We start from the raw sequence: 25,579 nt of genomic DNA on the forward strand, positions 1-25,579 counted from the left end.
AGTGACAAGATCCTAAATGTTCTCACCACAAAAAAGTATTAATTATGTGATATGATTGAGGTGTAGGCTTCAGTGGTAATCATGCTGCAATATGTATATGTATAAAATCAACATGCTGTGTACTTTAAACCTACACAATGTTATATGCCAATTATATCTCAATAAAGAAAAATGTGATTTTATTCATCTCATTTAATAGAAAACCTCATTTTTTGTCCTCCCACACAGTAACATTATTTTCCCCAGTAGATTAATTTCAGCAAATAAGTGCTCTCAAATGCTAGATGTACACCTTCTTTTCAAACTAAAAAGTAACTGATAGACTTTAAGATCTACATCTCAATATGGATATAATGAACTGTGGACTAAACAAAAAGTTAAGAAATGGTCCCAATATTTCTACTAAGGTCAACTGGATGAATAATGATGCCACCAATATTAACAGAAATATAGGAGATGTGGTTTTTGAGTTCAATTTTCAACATGTGGAGTTGAGGTCTCCAAAGGATATTCAACTATACTAATCATTAGGCCTAAAATCAATTTAGATATGAAAAAGGATACAGTAAGAAGACTTTCTTTAACATTAAGGTGATAAGTAAAAACCAAGAGGCTCCTTGGGCACCTGGGTGGCTCAGTTACACGCCTGGTTACACGTCTGACTCAGTCTCAGCTCAGGTCATGATCTCACATTTCATGAGGTCACAGCGTGGAGCCTGCTTGGGATTCTCTCTCTCCCTCTCTTGCTGCTCTTCCCCACTTGCTCTCAAAATAAATAAATAAACTTAAAAAAATAAATAAATAAAAATAAAAATAAAAACCAAGAGGCTCCCTGGTTTCCTTTCTTTCTTTTTTTAGTTAAGACTTTTTAGGAATTAGAACAAATGCAATCTTTCCATGTGTAAGCCCTTAATGTGAAACCCTACTTTTAATCTACAACTTACCTGAAGACAGTGAGCCCTTCTGATGTGATGCATGCTGTAACTGCAGAATATGAAAGCAGTCGTTTAAGCAGTTCATAGTCGCCATGGAAGTAGCTTTGAGCATTAAGAGATCCTGGTCCAAGGAGCTAAGATGGCCAGAAGCAGGAAGGCATTCAATTCGCCTAATTAAGTCTCTTTGTTGTCCTTCAGCATGAGACATCATCTAAGGGAAACAATAGTTCTGTGCGTCCCACTCATGATTTCTGTGTATCACATATACATACAGTTTCCATTTTAATTACCATATTCAGTTTCTGAGCCATTTTTGGCATATATTAGGCTTAGAAATCTATTACAAATTTGGCTATTCTCAATTAGTGAGCACTTAATAGTGCAACTGTGCAAAAGATGAGGACCTTTGGCAGCCACACTTTTTCTTTGGAAGCACCAAAGCTCAAAAGCCTTGACAAACCTTTTATTAACAGTATACATTTGTACAAGCCATCAAAAAAATATTCTGGATCATCTTCAATAGCATCATTAAATACATCATTACAAAGTAAAATTAGTTCCCAGTCTGGGCTCTTAAGCTCTTTCTTCTCAGCACCCCTAGTTAGGCTCAATCTGAACATACTTTGAAAACATGATGGTTTCCCTGCTTCCTTTTCTCTTAATCTAACTTTCTGGTCCCATTAGCCTGACTGTGGAGCAAGTGCTGTATATACATATACTTTTCAGGTTAAAAGAGTTTAATACACTCTGCTTTGATCAAGAGCTCTGTACACTTTTCCTAACAGACCTAATAGAATAACAATTCTTGATAAACAACCCAATATTTTTAAATGAAAACTGAATTTATTATGCTTAATTACTTTATTGAATGTACTATGCTTAATTACTTGTGAACAGAAGTCTCTCAGATTGCCTATCTTTTGGACACTATCTTAATTCACATTGAAATGTGGAGAGACTCAGCTTTCAGACGCTCTGTTTCAGATGATTTTTTTTTTATTTATTCATTTTGGTGGGGTGGGGGGAGAGGAAGGGAGGGAATGAGTAGGGGAGGGGCAGAGAGAGGAAGAGAGACAGAATCCCAAGCAAGCTCTGCGACATCAGTGTAAAGCCCGATATGGGGCTTGAACTCACAAACCATGAGATCATGACTTGAGCTGAGATCAAGAGTCAGATGCTTAACCAACTGAGCCACCCAAGCGCCCCCCAGATGACTTTTAATACAGTTCATCAGAGGGCTAGTTAAAGAGAGATGCAAATATCCTACCAAAGAAATCCAGTGTGCCATACATGAAATAGCCCCTGAAAACATATGTCACAGTAATGGCTCAAACATTCATTCTTATCGGAAAAAAAGGGTTTTAAGTGAAAACTGTGGATATGAATATATCCAAATGTACACATTTATACATGCATATATATGTGTGCTTTGTGTATGTTTTGTATATAAATTTTAGGACTAACTTCCAGTAATCCAAACTTATGAATTGGCCACTATGGTCACTGTTTGGCAATATTTACAAGAGTTAAATATACAGAGTTAGGGGTACCTGGGCGGCTCAGCTGGTTAAGTGTCTGACTCTTGATTTCGGCTCAGGTCATAATCTCATGGTTTGTGAGATCGAGCCCCACATGGGCTCTGTACTGACAGCGTGGAGAATGCTTGGGATTCTCTCTTGCCTTCTCTCTCTCAGAATAAATAAACTTAAAAAAATATAGAGAGAGTTAAATAATTATAACTTATGATCGAACAATTACACTCATATATGTAACCAACCAATATACAGATATGTATATATATGTTCAGCCCCACCACCCAACCTTGAGGGAGGGGAGGGGCTGGAGGATGAATTAATCACCAACAGCCAATGATTCAGTTGATCATGCCTACCTAATGAAGCCTCCATAAAAAACCCAAATGGAGGAAGCTCAGAGAGCTTCTGGTTGGTGAACACTTGGAGGTACTAGGAGGGTGGAGCTTCCATGCCATTTCCCCCATATCTCGCCCTACACATCTCTTATATCTGTCTGTTCTGGAGTTATTTATAGTGTTGAAATTGAATTAAATTCCAGAACACACAGCTGGTGTCCACAAAGATTAGAGAATTGCTTGGTGGGGCAGTGGGGGGCAGGGAACTCCATACATTTGGTGACCAGAGTACGTAAGTGTAGAGTGTTATTGTATAGCATGGGAGAAACACGGGAATGTTTTTTCTTTACAGAATGACTATTAGAAACTATAGATATTCACACGTGGAGATATGTGGTAGACATTTCCTAAAAATTAAATAAAATAAACCTGTTACTTCAAGAAAAGCCAACAGTATTTACTGCCAATTTTAAAATCTGAGATTTAAAACGAAAAGAATTTTGGAAAACCTTTATCTGTTACCAGAAGCTTGGCAACTTCCCAATATTGAAAGCCTTTTCTAATGAGATCAGTGAGGATGCTAATGAATAGGAATTTTTGATACTGTATGATAAGACAGATTAACATTTGCAAGACCTGCATAACTCTGTAAGACAGTATTTTCCAAATGACTAATGCATGATGTACAAAATCATACAGAGATTAAAGATACATTCAAAGTGCAAGACAATCCGATAGATTTTCATGTAACAGAATATGAAAAGTTCAAGGATATATATTTGATTCCACACTGCATCGAACATATAAGGAACTGCTACTGTCAAGTTTTCATGCAGAACCAAAGAATAGCCATAATTACCTTAAAAGGCTATTAAAATATTCCTCTACTTTCCAAATCACATACTTGTGTGAGGCCATTCACTACACAGATATCTAAAAGCTCTACTAAATTTAAGTCAGGAATATTTAGAACCTAACAACTATATCTTTTACTAACTAGAATTATTTGGTACTCAATTTGAAAGGGGGAAATAGTGAGGCAAGGCAACATCAAGGATTTAACTATTCTATTATCGTGTATGTTTGGACTTGTCTACATATATCTTTTTTTTTTTAAGTCACTTGTTTGGCCATATAGTCTTCACAATAGACTTAAAAACCATTTTGATCATGTTACATCAAAGGAGTCTATACTTCTACTTGAGAAATGAAAGATAGACTGCAAAATAAGAGTGTACCCAGGAAATGGTAAAGAAACGCAGGACATCACCTATATAACCAGGGAATCTTTATGACTTAAAAATTGTCTCACCATAGTAGACAGAAAACATTTGAGTGCCCCAGAAAACAAACAGGATTCAATTTCTTTCGTGATAAAACCAAGCAAGTTAGATTATTTTGTGCATTTTTACTTGGACTTCAATTCATACTTACTTCTCTGACTTCCACAAGGTGGTCTGGAGGTAAGTGAGCTCTTTTGTTCACTGATTGTAGTTTGGAATGTCCAACATTAAAAAAAGAAATGGCATTTTGACTTGGTCTCCTCTGGGATATAGGAGAATTACCACTAGATGCAAGTGAGAAGCTCCGTGATTTCAGAGGAGGATTATTCTATTAGACAAAACAAAACCATTCATTTTCAAAAACTTTAGGCTAACCCTCACCTATTATATATCTATATCTATATCTATATCTATATCTATATCTATATCTATATCTATATATACACTTTAGGCTTACACATGAATAGTTTTAAAAGTTAAATTAACCAGAATTGACTATAAGAACATTTCTGAAAACGATAAAATTTAAGACACCCAAAGTTTAAACATCTGACACATCCAAAAGTAAACTTATAATTTACTTAGAAAATTAATTCCAGGTTTGTACTGTCAAGAATATTTTTTCATATTTTACAAATATAGAGCAAGAAACTTCTAATTTCAGATTTGTAAACACACTGATTGAAGCAAAATGTACTCAGCAATATTCAATATAATACATTTTCTAATATAGCATGCAAGTGTCTTTGGAATAAGCTAGTACTTTCTGATCACTGCCAATGATTGGAATCTTGTAGTATGAGTAAAGCTCTTGTGATGAATTTCCTGAAGACTGGGCAGTAGGCCTAAATCACAAACAACTTTTTAAAATTTGTTTATGGGAAAAAAAAAAACCTGGGGAAAAAAATCTTTTTTAAGTCAAGCTATTACCCAGGTATGGAATCCTTTAACTATGCTGCCTAGATGTTACTTTTTAGAGATCTCTAACCTCGGATTTCAAGTACTGAGACCATCCTGTCCATCTTAAAAAATAAAAAACATTCCAAAGAAGATATACAAATGATCAATAAACACATGGAAAGATGTTCAACATTACTAGTCATTAGGGAAATGAAATCAAAACCATAGTGAGATTCTACTTCACATATACCAAGATGCCTATTACAATCAAAAAAAGAAGGGGGGGGGCAATAACAAGTATTGGTGAGGATGTGGAAAAACTGAAACCTTCATACATTGCTGGTGAGAATGTGAAATGGTTCAGGCACTCTGAAAAAGTTTGGTGGCTCCTCAAAAAGTTAAACAGAGTACCACCACATGACCCAGTAATTCCACTGCTAAATATACATCTCACTGAAATCACGAGTTCTCACAAAAACCTATACACAAATGTTATTCATAATGACCACAAAATGGAAACAACCCAAATGCCCACCAGCTGATGAATGGATAAACATCCTGTGGTGTATTCATAAATGGAATATTATTTGGCCATAAAAATGAATAAAATACGATACACGCAATAACATGAATGAACCTTGAAAACATTACATGTACATAAAAGACCAAAGAACAAATAGAACTGGGGATGCCTGGGTGTCTCAGTTGGTTGAGCATCCAACTCTTGATTTGGACTCAGGTCATGATCTTATGGTTGTGAGAGATCAAGCCCCACATCGAGCTCTGTGCTAAGCATGGAGCCTGCTTGGGAGTCTCTCTCCCTCTCTTTCTGCCTCTACCCCACTTGTGCTCTTTTTCTAAGTAAATAAACATTTAAAAAAAAAAAAAAAGTAAAACTGAACATACAATAAAATTTGCTTTCTTTTTTTAAAATTTTTAAAAACTTTTAAAATGTATTTATTTTTGAGAGACAGAGAAAGCAATTGGGGGAGGGGCAGAGGGAGAGAGAGAATCCCAAGCAGACACCCCACTGTCAGCCTGGGGCTCAACATGGGACTCAAACTCACGAACCATGAGATCATGAGCTGAGCTGAAACCAAGAGGTGGCTGCTTAACCACCTGAGCCACCTGAGTGCCCAATAAAATTTGCTTTCTAACTCTAAAAAAAATTAAGCAAAATATAAGAAGCCAGACACAAAAAACCACATATTGTATGATTCTGTTTGTATAAAAGGCCCAGAATGGACAAATCCATAGAAACAGAAAATAGTGTTTGCCAGGGGCTTGGAAAGGGGAGAATAGGGAGTGACTGCTCATGGATATGAGTTTTTGGAGGGTGATGGGAACTAGATAGTTGCGATGGTTGTATAATCTTGTGAATATATTAAGACCAATGGAACTGCACACATTAAAGGGCAAACTGTAGGGGTGCCTGGGTGGCTCAGTCAGTTAAGCATCTGACTTTGGCTCAGGTCATGATCTCATGGTTCCTGAGTTCGAGCCCCACATTGGGCTCTATGCTGTCAGCACAGAGCCTGCCTCAGATTCTGTGTCTCCTTCTCTCTCCGCTCCTCCCCCACTCACACGTGCATGCTGTCTCTCTCTCTCAACATAAATAAACATTAAAAAAAATTCAAAGGGTAAATTTTATGGTATGTGAATAGTCCCACAATTTAAAGACATAAAAAAATACAATAGAATATTCTTTTCCCCATTTTTATGCATTAATATCATATATGAAATCCACATACCTTTCCAATAGCTTCAGTGTGATGTTGTGTACATATCTGAAGTCTGCTAACCCAATGTTGTCGCTCTTTAGCATCTGTGGCTGATAAAAAGAAACTAAAAGTTATTCACTTTTGTATTTATTTTTGGAATAATTAATTGTCTACAGCATGAAGAACAGATCATTTAAAATCAGGGATTGGTCTTACTCTCCCTAGAGCAAACATAGCAGTGAGGGAAGAAAAAGGCCCAAGCATCAACTTTGGTAGGTAACACAGTAGCTGGATGTGATGTGGATATTTCAGAAGGAGAATAAATTACATGCAACTAGACATGGATATGAGATTTGGCATGTCTTAAGTTTCTCATAAAAATATGCTCTGATTTAAAAAAAAATAACTTTTATTAAGCATCTGATATGTACTAGATATTTTTGTATCTTTTGCAGCATGCTCAGTTAGGATTACCATTGTATTTTATGTGTATTAATTAAATAAAAAACACAAATTAAATTTATCTAAACAAAAGTTATATTTTTAAAATAAATATGAACATTTTAATAAATCCCAACTTTTGTGTATTAGTTGCTAAAAACCTAAAGAGGGTATGCAAACTAAATCAAGAAAGGGGTTAAATATAAATCCATGGAAGACATAAAAAAATATCATTTAGAGGGGTGCCTGGGTGGCTTAGTCGGTTATGCATCTGACTTCAGCTCAGGTCATGATCTCATGGTTTGTGAGTGAGTTCGAGCCCCATATTGGGCTCTGCAGTAACAGTGCAGAGCCTGTTTGGAATCCTCTCTCTCCCTCTCTCTCTCTGCCCCTGTTGTGCTCATGCTCTCTCTCTGTCAAAATAAATAAATAAACTTAAAAAAATATACCATTTAGAGAAGCCTATGTTTTTAGATTTTTCAGTAATCAGGGTTTTACGTACACAAATATTTTACAGGAGCCAATCGTAAACACACTTGTTCATTGTGCCACTTGAAAAAAGTTATTTATTGAGGGAGGGGAGGGTGGGGGATGGGTATTGAGGAGGGCACCTTTTGGGATGAGCACTGGGTGTTGTATGGAAACCAATTTGACAATAAATTTCATATATTGGGGGAAAAAAAAAGAAAAAAGTTATTTATTAAAAAAGATTTCACAAATTCTTGTAGCAATTCTAAGATTTCGGATATTATACCTACATCATTGATGAGAGTGGTTTCTGTTTCCAAAACCCAAATGAAAGCAGGGAAGTAGTACATCAACTTCTCAAGGGAAGAAGAAAATCACACTATTAACTTTCATATCTCGATCATACCTCTGAGTTTATACTGTTCCCCGCTGGCAGCATTTACAGTGAAAGTGTGAGAGTCCTCATCACTAGGTGATATTACAGCTCCTGCAAGCTGCAAAGTACCTCTGGGTTTTTGATTTCTAGACTGTTCATTCACAAAGTACTCCAATAACCCAGCTTCATTGTTTAAAACAAAAAACCTGTAATGAAAAAAAAAAGTCATAATTTTTAAAAATTCTCCTTGTCAAACTAAAGCAAAATAAGTTTCAATCACTACGCTTTGGAGTTTTTGCTATTAAAAAAATAAAATTCAAAAGCAGTTCAAGAAGCACTTGGAAGCACTTGGTTGAATTTCCTAGCAATAAGCTTACTGAAAAATTGAATGAGTTTAATAAATGATATAAAATTGGGGCACCTGGGTGGCTCAATAGGGTTAAACATCCGACTTTGGCTCTGGTCATGATCTCAGGATTCATGGGTTCAAGCCCCACATTGGGCTCTGTGCTGACAGTTAGGAGCCTGGAGCCTGTTTCAGATTCCATGTCTCCCTCTCTTTCTGCCCTCCCCCTTGCACTCTCCCTCTCTCTAAAATAAACATTAAAAAAATTTTAATAATAAAATGAATGAATGAATGAATGAATGGTATAAAACCTTCAACGGAGGGAGAGGCATTTAATAGGGAAGAGGCATACCAGATTATGCAAAAGGAAACAAAAGATAGAGTACCCTTTCAGAGGAAGATTTCACTCCAGAATTCATTAATGGGGAAGGTACACTGCCCAAAGACAAATGGTAGTGAGAAGTTTTATTTAAAATTCACTGGAGAGGCACTTGGGTGGCTCAGCTGGTTAAGCATCTGACTTTGGCTCAGATCATGATCTCACAGTTTGTGAGTTCAAGTCCCGAATTCGGCTCTCTGCTGTCAACGCGGAGCCTGCTTCGAATCCTCTGTCTCCCTCTCCCTCTGCCTCTTTCTCTCAAAAATAAAGAAACATTTAAAAAAAAGAATTCACTGCAAACAAATCAAAATATGAACTCTGAGGATAACTAAAGGCTGGGTAAGAAAATGAATCTGATTTAAGATTTAATCAGTGAAATACACAATGAGAATAATGTCAGGGTAGAAAGATTTTGTGAGTGTATCATGAAATAGGTCACAACTTAAGACTACTTATCCTGTTTAAAAATGTAAAAGCTGCAACTGGAGATGCAGAAGCATAAGGAACTTGAAACTAAATGATGAAATACTGATACACTTTGGAAAAGAATTTGATGTTCTGATTTGGTTCCAGATTAACTACTTTAGGAAATATATTAATTCAGATTCCAATTTAAGTAATACAATAGTTCCTTTTTTTTTTTAATCTAAAAAGTTTTAATTAAAAAAATTAATGTTTGTGTTCAGAGCAGTTTGACATTCTACCGGTTACTGTATTCCATTAACACTAGACAATTTGATCCAGTTCAAGGTCCTAGAAGATACTGTCTTAAGCAACAGGCAACCATATCAACCATATCAAACTGGGAGAAAATGAATCAGCCTTCTATTCAAGGAAAGAAAAACTGCTCAGAAGCAAGCAAAAGTTGAAAGTGGTTGCCTGAGATGGGAGATGGAAAAGCAAAGAGCTATTGTTTCTCTTGTTCATCTTTTAGCATGCTTCTAATTTTTAAAATTATGTTCATGGGGCACCTGGGTGACTCAGTTGGTTAAGTGTCCGACTTCGGTTCAGGTCACGATCTCATGGTTAGTGAGTTTGAACCCTGCGTTGGGCTCTGCACTGACAGTTTAGAGCCTGAAGCCTGCTTCAGATTCTGTGTCTCCCTCTCTTTCTCTGCCCCTCCCCTGCCTGTGTGCTCGCTCACTCGCACTCTCTCTCTCTAAAATAAACAAACCTAAAAACTAAACTAAAATAATGTTCACGTATTTTGATTTTAAAAATTAGTTTTTTTGAGAGCTTTTACGTTTCCATTTCTTTAATTACTAGAAGAATTAAACACTTTTTCATGTGTTTATGGACCATCCAGTTCTATTTAGTGAACTGCTCATCACACTTTGCCCATTTTTAATAGGGTTATCTTTATTTTCCAAAATATTTGAAGAAATTATTTGAATTAACACAAGATAGTCACTGACATTATCTTCAATTTCTAAAACATAAGCATAAAACATAAAATGCACATATGAATCTGCTATTTTCTGAATGTGTCCCCTCAAACTTCTATGTTGAAATCTTAACCCCTAAGGTAACAGTATTAAGAAACAGAGCCTTAAGAAGCCTCATGAATGAGATTAGTGCCCTTATAAGAGACCCAAGAGCTCTTCCTTGACTCTTTTTCAGCCATCTGAGAATACAGGAAGTCTATGATAGGAAAAGGGTCCTCACCCAACAATGCTGGCACTCTGATCTTGAACTTCCAACCTCCAGAACTATGAGAAATGTTTATAACTCACCCTGTATATAAGTCATTCTGTAGTATTTTGTTATAGCAACACTAATGCACTAAGAAATGAATCTACCTCAAAAAATTTCATCAAATAAACAGGAGTGGGGTAGTATGTAAGCAATCTCTTCAAATTGTATGGAATTTGCATTATATTTCAATAAAGCTGTTAAAAAGAACAAACAAAAATGAAAGGAAGGAAGGAAAAAGAAATCTCTTTTCACTGTTCTAAACAGTTAAGTACAATTCATTTCAAATAACCAAGGAAAATACTGGTCTCTTCTCTCAAAAGCAGTCAAAGCAAATTCAGAGTAGAATGTTTGGAAATCTCAAGTTTGCTGTGAACAATTTATCTCAAAAGCACTACCACAAATTTACAATATGGGAGGCACCCACCTAGATACACAGAAAATAATGGTGAGGAGGGACTGGTGAAATGATAGAAATAGCCAATAACTGAACAGCATGGTGATTATAGTCAATAATACTATATTGCATACTTGAAAGTTGCTGAGAGTAGATCTTAAAATTTCTCATCACACACAAAAAAGTTTTGTAACAATGCATGGTGACGAGGTTAGCTAGACTTATTGTGGTGATCATTTCACAATATATACAGATATATCAAATCATTGTTGTACACCCGAAACTAATATAATGTTACATGTCAATTATAACTCAATAAAAAAAAATGAGGGACACCTGGGTGGCTCAGTCGGTTAAATGCACAACTCTTGACTTTGAGGTCACAATGTCACGGTTCATGAAATCAAGCCCCACATCAGACTCTACACTGACAGCATGGAGCCTACTTGGGATTCTCTCTCTCCTTCTCTCTCTACCCCTTCCCTGCTTGTTCTCTCTCAAAATAAGTAAATAAGCTTAAAAAAAGATAGTTAAATAAGCCAATAACTGACCATTTTTTATTTTACTTTATTTTTTTTTTTTTGAGAGATTAAGGGAGAAAATGCAAGGGGCAGAGAGAGAGGGAAAAAGAGAATCTTAAGCAGCCTCCACATCCAGTGAGGGACTTGATCTCACAACCATGAGATCATGACCTGAGCCAAAATCAAAAGTTGGATGCTTAAATGACTGACCTACCCACTACCCCTGATCTTTTTCATACCAAGATGATGCTATTGGCCCACTGGCATAATAGAGCAATTTGGGCTATCTTTCATCATACATAGTTTAATCTAAATGCTCCTCCTTTATCCCTTCTATGGGGAGAAATTTTACAAGATGTTTAGTTTGGAGATAGAGAGGCAATCTACATAGTGAGAAAATTTAACAAACCTATATTTCCCAGAAGGTAATTGACTCTTGATGGAGGCATTCTGAGCAAGTTGGCCTAACCAATAAACTAAACCAATAAGGAAAATGTAGAAACAAAGATTAAATGTAACAAGGAAACAAGATTTAGCATGAACCCTGACATGCAGAAAAATTCAACTAAGTTGTTAAAAGAAAATACTGTTAAAATTGGCAAATAATTGTTTACTTTTTTGCAGTAAAAATTGTCAATTTGGGGAAATGACTTATCTTTGAAATAACCAACAACGTAAAATGAAGTATCATCAAAATACAACTTTAATCTAAAAATATTCTGACTTGGAAGTCTATCTTATAACGACAAAAATAAACTTTAGAGAAATTTTTGTAAGGAAAGGCAGCCATGTGCAACAAGCGGCCAATGGATCTTTTTGGTGGGCCTTTATGCAATGATAAACACCTGTCACTTCTTCCCATGGTCTCAAGTTGCCACTGACCTGAAATGCCATCTTGAAAATATACTAACTTTGATATATTTGTGTATGTTTTGGAGCTTTCTTACTCTGTTCCACTTCTGAGAGTTTCTTAGTATTATTCAATATTACAAGAATGAGTTGTTGATGGGGTGCATGGGTGGCTCAGTTAGTTAAGTGTCCAGTTTCAGCTCAGGTCATGATCCTGCAGTCCGTGAGTTTAAGCCCCACATCGGGCTCTGAGATAACAGCTCAGAGCCTGGAGCCTGCTTCAGATTCTATGTCTCCCTCTCTCTCTCTGCCCCGCCCCTGCTTGCGCTGTCTCCCTCTCTCTCTTTCTCTCTCTCAAAAATAAATAAACATTAAAAAAAATAAAAAAATAAAAAAACAAGAATGACAGTTGTTGGATGTTTGGGGAGAAAGTTAACCTATCTTGCTTTTAAGAAAGAGAACAAAGAATAGTGCTAAAAGCAAAGTCACATAACAATTTTAAAAATTAATAATCCATGTCGTTTGAATGTATAAGCCTTCAAACAATTTTTAAAAACCTGAAATGAAAAATATAACATGAAAAAATTACCTTGACTTTGCTTTTTTTTTCTTAATAAAAGATGGAAACCTTGGAGAAGTGCCCTTCTCACTTCAGTAGGGATGATTCCCTTCTAAGTTTTCGTACTCAGCTTTGGCCTGTTTTATGATCTCCAACTTCCTACATGTCACTCTTATTTGGATTACCTAATGTCACTTCCAAATAAACATAGCCCAAACTGCCATCTCTGTTAAACAATCACATTTTCACTCAGTGCTTCCATTCTTTAAAATGTCTGAAAATCATTCTTTCATAAATTATATACAATTTTCAAGTTGTTTAAGATAGGAAAGTTAAGTTCAGCTCCTGTTAGGGGCACCTGGGTGGTTCAATTGGTTGAGCGTCAGACTTTGACTCAAGCCATGATCTTGCGGTTTGTGAGTTCAAGTCCCACATTGGGCTCTGTGCTGACAGTTCAGAGCCTGGAGCCTGTTTCAGGTCTGTGTCTCCCTCTCTCTCTGCCCCTTGCACTCGTGCTCCATCTCTCTCTCAAAAATAAATAAACATTAAAAACTTAAAAAAAAAAAAATCAAGTCCTGTTATTCTATCACAGCCAAAAGTAGAAGCCTCAAAATGACATGTGAATTAGAAGCAACATGATAATAATGTAAAAACATAGACTTTGGAGTCAGAAGTATTTGGGTTCAAATTCCAGTATTACAATTTTTAAAAAGTTAAAAACCACAGTGAGATACCACTTCACACCTATTATGGTGGCCATTACTAAGAAAAAAGAAAAAGAAAATAACAAGTGTTGGTGAGGATGTGGAGAAATGAGAACATTTGTGCACAACCAGTAGGAATGTAAAACGGTGCAGCAGCTATGGAAAATGGCACGGAAATTCCCCAAAAATTTAAATATAAAATTACCATATGATCCAGTAATTCCACTTCTGGGTATATATACAATAGACATGAAAGATGAGACTTGAACAAATATTTGTACAGCAATACTCATAACAGCATTACTCATAATAGCTAAAAGGTACAAGCAACCCACATGTCCATTGACAGATGAATAGATAAATAAAGTATGGTACATATATTCAGTAGAATATTATTCAGCCTTAAAAAGGAAGGAAATTCTAATACATGTTACAACATGGATAAACCTTGAAGACATTATACTCAGTGAAATAAGCCAGGCACAATATTTGTTCCTCTGTATGATTTCACTTTTATGAGGTAGGTATGTAGTCAAAGCACAGAGGAAGAAATTAGAATGGTGGTTGCCAAGGGCTTGGGGGAGAGAGAAATGGGGAATTATTGTTTAGTGGGTACAGTTTCACTTTCAGAAGATGCAAAAAGTTCTACAGATAGATAATGGTTATGAATGCACAACAATGAATGCATTTAGTGCCACTGAACTGAACATTTATACAAGGTTAAAATGATAAATTTTATTTTGTGTATATTTTCCCACAATAAAAAAAATAATAATAAAAGTTTAATGCCCTGCTTCGCAACTACCAATTCTACAAAGTATGTAAGATAGCTGGTTTTCCTTCTCACAGACTACCTGTATGACCTTGGGCTGGCTATTTAAACTCTCCAAGGTCCCAGAGAAGTTTGAGGATCCTGCACAAAACAGACAACTAAACACAAATTTGTTTGCTGCCTCCAAACCATCCTAAAAGCCTAATCACCACAGGTATTTTAAAAAGCCCAAGGCAGGGGAACAAGTAATTATAACCCTAATATAATAGTAACTTTTGTCTCTTCAATGAGGTGTTGGCGAAACTGGACAACTACACGCAAACGAATGAAACTAGACCACTTTCTTACACCATATAAAATATAAATTCAGGGCACCTGGGTGGCTCAGTTGGTTGAGCCGCTCACTCTTGATTTCAGCTCAGGTCGTGATCTCACTGTTTGTGGGTTCAAGCCCCACATCAGGCTCCTGCTGACAGCACGAAGCCTGCTTGGGTTTCTCTCTCTCCCTCTCTCTCTCACAAAATAAATAAATAAACTTAAAAAAAAAAAACAACTCAAAATGGATTAAAGACTTAACTATAAGAACTGCAACCATAACACTTCCAGAAAAAAACAGGCAGTAGGCTCTTTGACACTGGTCTTAGCAATATTATTTTGGATCTGTCTCTTCAGACAAGGACAACAAAAGCAAAAATAAACAACTGGGACTACATCAAACTAAAAATCTTTTATTTTTATTTACTTGTTAAGTTTTTTAAATGTACATCCAAATTAGTTAGCATATAGTACAACAATGATTTCAGAAGTAGATTCCTTAATGCCCCTTACCCATTTAGCCCATCCCTCCTCCCACACCCCCTCCAGTAATCCTCTGTTTGTTCTCCATATTTATGAGTCTCTTATGCTTTGTCCCCTTCGTTGTTTTTATATTATTTTTGTTTCCCTTCCCTTATGTTCATCTGTTTTGTCTCTTCTTCTTTTTTTTTCTAAATTTTTTTTTAATTTTTAATTTTTAATTTTTTTTTTCTAAAGATTTTTTTAATGTTTATTTATTTCTGAGACAGAGAGAGACAGAGCATGGGTGGGGGAGGGGCAGAGAGAGAGGGAGACACAGAATCCCAAGTGGGCTCCAGGCTCCGAGCTGCCAGCACATAGCCCAATATGGGGCTCGAACTCACAAACCGTGAGATCATGACCCGAGCCAAAGTCGGTCGCTCAACCGACTGAGCCACCCAGGCGCCCCTTAAATTTTTTTTTTTAACGTTTATTTATTTTTGAGACAGAAAGAGACAGAACATGAACAGGGGAGGGGCAGAGAGAGAGGGAGACACAGAATCCGAAACAGGCTCCAGGCTCTGAGCTGTCAGCACAGAGCCTGACACGGGGCTCGAACCCACGGACCGCGAGATCATGACCTGAGCCGAAGTCGGACGCTTAACCGACCAAGCCACCCAGGCGCCCCTGTTTTGTCTCTTAAAGTCCTCATATGAGTGAAGTCATATGATATTTGTCTTTCTCTGACTGACTGATTTCACTTAGCATAATACCTTCCAGTTCCATCCACGTCGTTGCAAATGGCAAGATTTCACTCTTTTTCATTGCCAAGTAATACTCCATTGTATATACATACCACATCTTCTTTATCCATTCATCCATCGATGAACATTTGGGCTCTTTCCATACTTTGGCTATTGTTGATAATGCTGCTATAAACATTGGGATGCACGTGTCCCTTCAAAACAGCATGCCTATATCCCTTGGATAAATACCTAGTAGTGCAATTGCTGGGTCATAGGGTAGTTCTATTTTTAGTTTTTTGAGGAACCTCCATACTGTTTTCCAGAGTGGCTGCACCAGCTTGCATTCCCATTTTTTTTTTTTTATTTTTAACATTTATTTATTTTTGAGAGAGAGATAGAAAGAGACAGAATGCAACTGGGAGAGGGGCACAGAGAGGTGGAGACAGATCTAAGGCAGGCTCCAGGCTCTGAGCTGTTAGCACAGAGCCTGACGTGGGGCTCGAACTCACAAGCAGTGAGATCATGACCGAGCCAAAGTTGGACACCCAACCAACTGAGCCACCCAGGCACCCCTAAACTAAAATCTTTTGCATAGTGAAGAAACCCATCAACAAAGTGAAAAGGCAACCTACTGAATGGGAGAAGATATTTGCAAATGATATATCCAATAAGGGTAACATCCAAATATATAAAGAACTCATAAAATTCAGTATCAAAAAAACAAACAATCCAGTTAAAATATGGGCAGAGGACTTGAATAGAAATTTCTCCAAAAAAGACATACAGATGGTCAACAGGCATATGAAAAGATGCTCAATATCACTCAGGGAAATGCAAATCAAAACTACAATGAGATATCATCTCTACCTGTTAGAATGCCTACAATCAAAAACACAAGAAATAACAAGTGCTGGCAAATATACAGAGAAAAAGGAACCCTCACTCATGCACTGTTGGTGGGAATGCAAACTGGTGCAACCACTGTGGAAAATAGTATGGAGGTTCCTCAAAAAATTAAAAATAGAACTGCCCTATGATCCAGCAACTGCACTACTGGGTATTTACCCAAAGAATAAAAAAACACTAATTCCAAGGGATACATGCCCCACTATGTTTATAGCAGCATTATTTACTGTAGCCAAGATATAAAAGCAGCCCAAGTATCCATCAACTAATGAATGGATAAAGAAGATGCGATATACATACATACATACATACATACATACATGTGTGTGTGTGTGTGTGTGTGTGTGTGTGTGTACTATCTATGTATTATTTGGCCATACAAAAAGAATGAAATCTTTCCATTAGCAACAATATGGGTGAAGCTAGAGAGTATTATGGTAAGTGAAAAAAGTGAGTCAGATAAGGACAAATACCATATTATGATTTCACTCATGTGGAATTTAAGAAACAAAACAAAGGAACAAAGAGGAAAAAAGAGACAAACCAAGAAAAAGACTCTTAACTATAGAGAACAAACTAATGATTAGTGGGGGGGGGGGGGGGGGAGGGCATGGGTGGAGGGATGGGTAAAATAGGAAAAAAATAAAAATAAATAAAAATAAAAACAGAACTACCATATGATACAACAATTCCACTTCTAGGAATTTATCTGAAAAAAATGAAAACACTAATTTGAAAAAACACATGTACCCTATGTGCATTACAGCATTATTTACAATAGCCAAGATATGGAAGGAACCTAAATGTGTATTGATAAGATGACTGGGTGAAAAAAATATGGTACAGGTATAGATACACACAAACACACATACACAATGATATATTACTCAGCCATAAAAAAGAATGAAACGTTGCCACTGTTGACAACATGGATGAGCTTAGAGGACATTACACTAAGTGATATAAGTCAGACAGAAAGACAAAAATACCATGTGATTTCACTTATATCTGGAATCTAAAAAACAAAACCAACACACAAAACAGAAACAGATTCACTGATATAGAAACGAACTGATGGTTGTTAGATGAGGTGGGGTAAATAATATAGGTAAACAGGATTAAGAGGTACAATCTTCCAGTTATAAAGTAAGACAAAAGGATGTAATGTACATCATAAGAAATGCAGTCTAATACTTTAACAACTTGGTATGGTGACAGATGGCAACCAGGCTTACTAATGTGACCATTTTGTAATACATATAAATATCAACTCACTATGTTTTAGTACACCTGAAACTAATAAAATACCCTATATTGTATTTCTATGTCTAATTCTTCAATAAAAAAAATAATATTAACTTTTGAGATATTTGGAGCCTGCCATCTGGACAGATGTCAATTCCTCTCACCCTCTAAAAAGCAGAATTCATTGGACTTTTACATAACTATAAATCCTTCTCTAGAAGGTTTCCCATCCATGTTTGTACTGAAGTAATTTCAGAATATAAAATTATGAGCCCCACCTCTGGTCTCTTGGGAGAGGGATATAACACAGAAAAATCACTTACCTGTACTGCCACCCAGTGACAAGGTTGGTGTACTTCATTAAGTAGCCATATACATTTTCCATGTGATCACTGTTGCAAAAAAATCAGAATGGACCAGAGTCAGTGAAAATTAGAAGAAATATCAGGAAGTTAACTGAACAATTTAAAAAATAGCTGTAGACACATATGTGTTCTACAAATGCTTCAAACTTTCTTCAGAAGTCAAATTTATAGGGCTGCCTGGTTGGCTCAGTCAGTACAGCATGCAACTATTGATCACAGGGTTGTGAGTTCAAGCCTCACATTGGGCATGGAGTCTACTTAAAAAAAATAAGAAGTAAAATTTATAGGTTAACAAATAGAGGTATTTAATCTCCCAAATTTGATATCCATAGGCCTTTATTTTACCAGATTTCTTCAGAACAAGTATAATCCCCCATAAGTTATTATAGATTATAATATTTCAAATATAAAATCATTATATAAATATAAAATTATATAAATATAAAACAAATATACCATAAATATAAATATTTTATATATAACAATTAAATACTAAAGAAATAAAATAGTTTTATGATTCTAGAATAAACCAAAAAGGGTCTCTAAATTAAACAATGCCTCTTCACTCTGGTGGGACACACAAGAGACCAATCTGTTCTGTCTCTGATTCCTTGGGCTTCCAAAACATAGGTCCTGTTTTCGGTGAGAGTGACCCCTCACTCCTGCTCCACCTCAGGTATGAGGCAAAACACTATCAGTTTTGCCACTGGAAAGATTTTATTTGGGACTTGTGTCATTAGCCTTATTACAACTGAGTTTCTTCACTTCCTGCCCCCTTTTTTTTCCACTTTATTACATGTATGTTCTGGTATAGTGATACAGAGAAAATCCAAGACCTCATTGATACTTCTTTTCCAATATATTAAGGTTCCTCATACATATGAAAACATATTAAAGTTAGACCTACACAGACTATTTGTTGGTAATGGGCTTGATTTGTTTTGTAGTTTATATCAGAATTCCTTTTAAACTCACCTACTGTAAAGTTTTAAATTTACGCTATAAAATGCAATGGATATTCATCATTTATTTTCTTTACTATCCCTAAATCACAGAGCATATTTGGTAAAATTTCAGCTAACCGGCATAAAGGAAACTGACAATGTGAGGCAAATGGCAACCTTTCAAACATAGATGTTAAAGGCAAAAGCAAGGGAGAAATCAAAACAGATTTAGATTGATCTCAATGACAAATAAAAAGGGCTAAGATAAAGACTCTCTCAGGAAAACAAAATAACCAAATTGATTATAAGATTTAGCAGCTATTACTGGGCAGTGAGTAGGAGATGCCTCACGAATAAACTCAATGTTGAGTGTCTTTCCAGTCTCATTTCCTCAAAGTGCTTGAAAATAAAGATCAAATCTGAAAATAAAGATGTGATCCCATGACTGAGTATATGTTTTTTGTTCTAAGGCTTTTTCATTCTAAGGCTAGCAAACAACATTGTTGATTAATATTAAGTCAAACTACTCGAGTCCTTTGGATTTTATAAGGTCACACTAATCTCAAGAAGACAAAGGTTGTCAACTTCTCAAATGCTAACCCAAAGTTCTGTTACATATTATGTCATGTTAAAATTGACAGTCCCAGTTGAATTCCCATTTAAACACTTTCTAAAGCCTACATCTAGAAGAAAGGATTCTTCTCTGGAAACCCAGCCCTTTGGGTTTTTGCTGGAGTTCCTCTAGTTGCAGCCCAGGTCACATCAAAGCTATCTCTTTCAGCTCCACTGGTACTTAGAAAAGCAGGAAGATATTTTTCTTGTATGGCTCCCACATCTTTCCCAAGCTTCAGGCTTAAATAGTTCTTTGGGGTCACTGGAATCCCAGTGCCCCTGGACTCTGCCCAAAAATAACTTCCCAAAGAGTTCCTCCTCTGTTTTATGTATTTAACACACAGCTCAGCTTCCCTCAACTGTTCCTGCCCTCAAAATTTATTCCTTCACTTATATATGGACTCTAAAAATCAGGGTGCCTGGATGGCTTAGCTGGCTAAGCGTCCAACTTCAGCTCAGGTCATGATCTCACATCTTGTGCGTTCAAGCCCCACCTCGGGCTCTGCCCCTCCCCGACTCATGCTCTGTCTCTCTCAAAAATAAATAAACATTAAAAAAAAATTAAAAAATAGGGATGCCTGGGTGGCTCAGGTTAAGCGTCCGACTTCAGCTCAGGTCATGATTATCTCGGTTTGGGGGCTCAAGCCCTGCATCGGGCTCTGTGCTAACAGCTGAGAGCCTGGAGCCTGCTTCAGATTCTGTGTCTCCCTCCCTCTGCCCCTTACCCGCTCACACTCTCTCAAAAGTAGATAAACGTTACAAAAAATTTTTAAATAAAAAATAAATAAAATTTACAAAATTAAAAAATTAAATTAAAAATAAATAAAAATAAAAAATTCAGAAGAATTTTTTATTTTTAAGTAATCTCTACACACAACATGAGGCTTAAACTCACAAACCTGAGATCAAGAGTTGCATGCTCTGCCGACTGAGCCAACCAGGAGTCCCAGAAAATAATCTTTAGAAAAGAGCTCACAGATACACAGAACAAACTGATGGGGTGGGGTTGAGTAAAATGGATAAAAGTGGTTAAAAGACACAAATTTCCAATCACAAAATAAATACGTCCTGGGGATGTTATGTCCAGCACAGAGCATATAGTTAAAAATAATGTACTGCATATTTGAAAGTTGTTAAGAAAGTAGATCTTAAAAGTTCTCATCACAAGAAAAAAAAAAAAAAAGTATATGTGTGATGATAGAGGCACTTGAGTGGCTTAGTAGGCTAAGTGCCTGACTTGATTTCAGCTCAGGTCATGATCCCAGGGTTGCGGGATTGAGCCCTGCATCGGGAACCACACTGAGTGTGGAGCCTGCTTAAGATTCTCTCTCTCCCTCTGCCTCTCTCCCCACTTGTGCTCTTTCTCTAAAAAATAAAAAATATGTGTAGTGATAGATTTTTACTAGACTTCTTATGGTCATCATTTCACAATATATACAAATACCAAATTATGTTGTCCACCTGGAAACTAATATGGCAATTATACCTTAATTAAAAAAAAAAAAACAACCTTATTCTTTGTTCATTCTACCCTGTAGCTTCATAACCTGAATTTATGTATTTATATATGTACGTATGTATGTGTATATTTATACTTTTTGCACCACAAAAAGCCTATGGTGCCACATAACCTAAATTAAATTATTTCTTCAAAGAACCAAAATATCCCATAATTCACCATTTTTGGTTTTCCCCCTTAATCTAGGTTCTCTACACCAAGCCTTCATCACTATACTAGGACTACTGGCATATAATAAATACATTACAATTCAATAAAATTCAATTCCTCTGGTGCTAGGACCATTATATCCTCCAAATGCATATGTGAACTGTGGAAAGAATCCTTCTTAAAAACTCAGTATATACCCACAACTGAGAAAAACAAACAAAAATGTTTATTTCTAAGCATTGAAAATAATGCCTCATCTCTTTTACTTTTGTCCAGTCTCTCATGTAACTAAAGGTATCCCTCATTTTGGTCACATCTAAGTTGTTTCTATCAGTCATTTAATAGTTATCAATGAATTCTTAAGGGTACAATTCCAGTAGCAACATTCACTAAATAAAATCAAAGTAATGTTGTATAGTATAGTAATGTTCTTTGTTCAATTTTTAAATGTTAACATTTTGTTGATGCTTTCATCTAAAGAGTTAAACTTTCTCACAAAAATTACAAGGGTGATATCACCATGGCTTATTTGACAATAGCATCAAGCCAGCCTCAAAAGAACTAGAAATTCAAATACGCAATTAATTACAAACTGCTGGCCTACTTTTATTACATGATACAGACATCTGAGGCTACAAAGAACCAACTTAAGAACATCCTATTCTCTGGAACAGCTGGTCGGCACTGTCATGTTCCCGTACTTTCCCTCCCTGGTCAGGTCAGTGCAACCGGCAGATGTAGAACAACTGTGCCATCTGGTGGCCACTATAAAGAGCTCTATGAGCGACCACCTTTTTGTTCACTCTTCCCTTTCTCCTCTCTACCTCCTTTATAACTAATTCTTTATGTAGTACCTCTAACCTTTATGCTTTGCTCCCACTTAAAATGTGTGAATTTCTATAGATTCTTAATGTACCTGTTAACATTAATAAAATCTAGTTGTTCAAATGGGAACACACCACATACGTGATCATATCATACTACTATTTTGTGTTCTATGAAGTAGAGATGATGGTCCAAAAGACAAATACACGGAAAAATAAGCTGTGAAAAAGTTAATTTCTTTTTCAGTCCTTCAGCAACTCCACCGATCAACAAATTGGGTATATTTTGATCTTCTAAACTTGTTAACATTCAATTGGGATTAGTACTAGAGGCTGATAGTCTATAAAAATAACTGATTAACTGAACTATGCCAAGTGGCATTATTACATTTAATGTGAGGCTCATCTATCTTAATAATGATTATTTCAATTCCTAAGTCTCCATTACTATAACACACGTATTTCTTAACCTTTCTTGATCAGACTTAAGGAAGATATGTAGAAGCTTTTAAAATTAAGCTACTTTCTGAACAGCTTCAAATCCTTTCATTTCAGTTCCGCACAATTACTCATGACCTCCTAAATGCAAAGCACTCTGAAAACCCACTGAAAAGGGTGGGAAAATAAAAAGGTGATTTCTCTCCATCCCCAAACCACCATCTAACATAAGAGAAATATATCTCCTTGAAGAAAAAGACAATGACAAGGGCTCCTACTAGAGGAGAGACACACTGGGCCTGTGTTTTTAGCTGTCATACTAATGAAAAGGGTATTTCATTAAAGACACGGGATTCAGTGGTGACTGAGGCTGAAATGACTGGACCTGACTGATTAGATGTGAAGTGAGAAAGAGATGGAGAGTGACAGTAGGGTGAGAGAGAAGGGACAACACCCGGAGTTCAGCTGGAACAACTGTGCAGATACTAATACTTTCACTAAAATGGGGACCACAGAGGAAGTTTTGGGTTTGTCCCAACTTAACATATTGAATTTCAGGGATCTGCAGACCATACACAGGGAGATAGCCAGTAAGGTAGCATGATTTGGATTGGACATATAGATTTGGTAGTAATCAGCATATAAGCATGTAACTGGTATTTGAAGCCAGAAGAGTAAATAAAATCACCCAGGAAGGATTATAAAATGACCAGCGATGGAACAGAGCCTAAGGGAGAACCCTCAGGAAAAGTTTTAAATGCAAGAGGAGTGCAGACAGAAGATAAGTAGTAGCTGAGTAGTAGAAAGAAAACCAGGAGTACTTTAAGTGAGTTTGTGGTCAAGCATGTTCAGTGCTACTGGGGGGTGAACTAAGATGCAGACTGAGAAGTTTCTATTAGATTTACCAACCAAGAGATAACAGATCAATGAAATGATGAAGGCTGAGCCAGCTGGCAGTAACCAAGAGACATTGGGAGAAACAGAACTGGTTAAAAGGATGTGGGCTTAGGACAGGGTAATTCTAAGTACCCAAAGAGAAGGAGATAGAAAGAAAGGTTCAAGACTCAGAAGAAAGAGAGAAATGGGAGAGGCAGATTCCATAGCCCAGATACAGTAGAGGAATTAGTCTTGGACACCTTAACACATTTAACTGCAGGCAGAAATTTATGCAAGCTGTAGTCAGTGTAAAGCAGGTGCCAGTCAAGCCACAGATCAAAATTCCTACTTTCTACTAAGCAAAAACTGTCCTCCAAAATTAGCTTAGTTTTGGTTCATTCCCTTGATAATATAAATAGCATGATGAAGGGAGAGAGCAGCCTGCTTAGCTAAGGAAAAAGCAGCTGACAACAGATGGGAACGACTGCAACACATGTAAGTCCTTCTGCTGTAAAAAGATATTCTGCAGAGCAGTGACTGCTTCTTACTCATCCTGGTATTCCTTGTAGCACCTAGCTTATAGCCTGGGATATAGCAGGTGCTCAAGAAATCTCTGCAGAATGATTTAAGCAATGGGAAGATAGAAGCAGAATGTTTCTATAAAACCACAAGGCAATTCTGAGTAACTGTCAAAAAAAAAAAATCAACACAGCCTGTACACTCCAATCAATTTCAGATAAAACAAAATCTAATTCCAACCATATCTTAGTCTATACCCAAAAGTATGAAGTAAAAGACATTCCCTTCCTGCAAAAAGCCTTAAAAATGTTAATGCTCTTTGCACTGAGTAATGTACAAAATTGTTGAATCACTGTATTGCACACCTGAAACTAATATAACACTGTATGTTTTACTGGAATTAATTTTTTTTAAATGTTAATGCTCTTTGGCCCAAGAATTTTACTTCCAGGTATCTAGTCTAAGATAAATAATTAGAAATGTAGACAAAGATAATATGCAACCTTGTCCACTATAGCACTACTTACAATAATTAAAATAAGAAAGAAAAGAAAAGAAAAGAAAAGAAAGAAAGAAGTGAATGGAGAGAAAAGGAAGAAAATAAGCTCAATGAACAACATCAGGAGAATTATTAAGAAGTATCATGGATTACACTGTATGTTAACTACCTGGAATTTTTTTTTTTTAACTACCTGGAATTTAAATAAAAACTTAAATATAAATATATATATATATATATATATATATATATATATATATATCACCAAGGTGAATAGGATTCACCAAGTAAAATGTTTATGAGTTTCTAACAACATGGGGAAGTGCTTTAAGATAATTAAGTTTTTTTATTTATAAAATACCAAATTTAATATAGCCTATAAAAAAATGTGCACAGGACAAAACTACACAAAATAGTAACTCCATCACTGGATGGAGGAGTTATGGATGGTTTTACTTTGCTGTCTTTACTATTTCACATTTTCCAATTTTAATATCCTATTATTTTTATAATTAAAACACTTTTTTAAATGTCCAATTATCTTGAACAGGCAGGATAGTTCAGGGCAGAGAGCTACTTCTATCTGTTATTATGTATGGATTAATTTTTTTAAAACTCTCCGAAGGGACTATATGATCATTGCTCTTTTGAGATGTAGAACTGTGTTTCCTATAAGCTCTTACTTCCCAAATTAACCTACACATACTCAAAACTGGGCTGGGTGGGTGGGTGGCAGAACAGGGTAAAATTAGATTGTGTTTCTAGAGCAAATTTACTTGACTATAATAAGTTAAAGCACTAAAAAAATAAGTTAAAGCATTTTTAATATCAAAACTCTCATAAATATTAAGAAAAAACTTGCTCCCTCCTCACACATCCATCTCCATGTGGAGAACTTCTCTAGAGAGCTCCCATCCTCTTTTCCCCATTCTTCCCCTCACACATCCCA

The 25,579-nt window shown here is 36.2% G+C and overlaps 1 protein-coding gene across 1 annotated transcript in view; it reads right to left on the reverse strand.

The window, feature by feature from the left end:
* Positions 1-25,579, reverse strand: part of OSBPL11 (oxysterol binding protein like 11) — an 83,216-nt gene that overhangs the window by 43,963 nt on the left and 13,674 nt on the right. Inside the window, exons 2-6 of the mRNA XM_007098284.3 lie at positions 18,208-18,276; positions 8,025-8,200; positions 6,740-6,819; positions 4,240-4,416; positions 945-1,146 (exon numbers count right to left, since the gene is read on the reverse strand). Coding sequence (XP_007098346.2) covers positions 945-1,146; positions 4,240-4,416; positions 6,740-6,819; positions 8,025-8,200; positions 18,208-18,276 — 704 coding nt within the window. The remainder of the gene's footprint in view (positions 1-944; positions 1,147-4,239; positions 4,417-6,739; positions 6,820-8,024; positions 8,201-18,207; positions 18,277-25,579) is intronic.

The sequence above is a fragment of the Panthera tigris genome, chromosome C2 (assembly GCF_018350195.1).
Source record: "Panthera tigris isolate Pti1 chromosome C2, P.tigris_Pti1_mat1.1, whole genome shotgun sequence".
NCBI classification, from domain to species: Eukaryota; Metazoa; Chordata; class Mammalia; order Carnivora; family Felidae; genus Panthera; species Panthera tigris.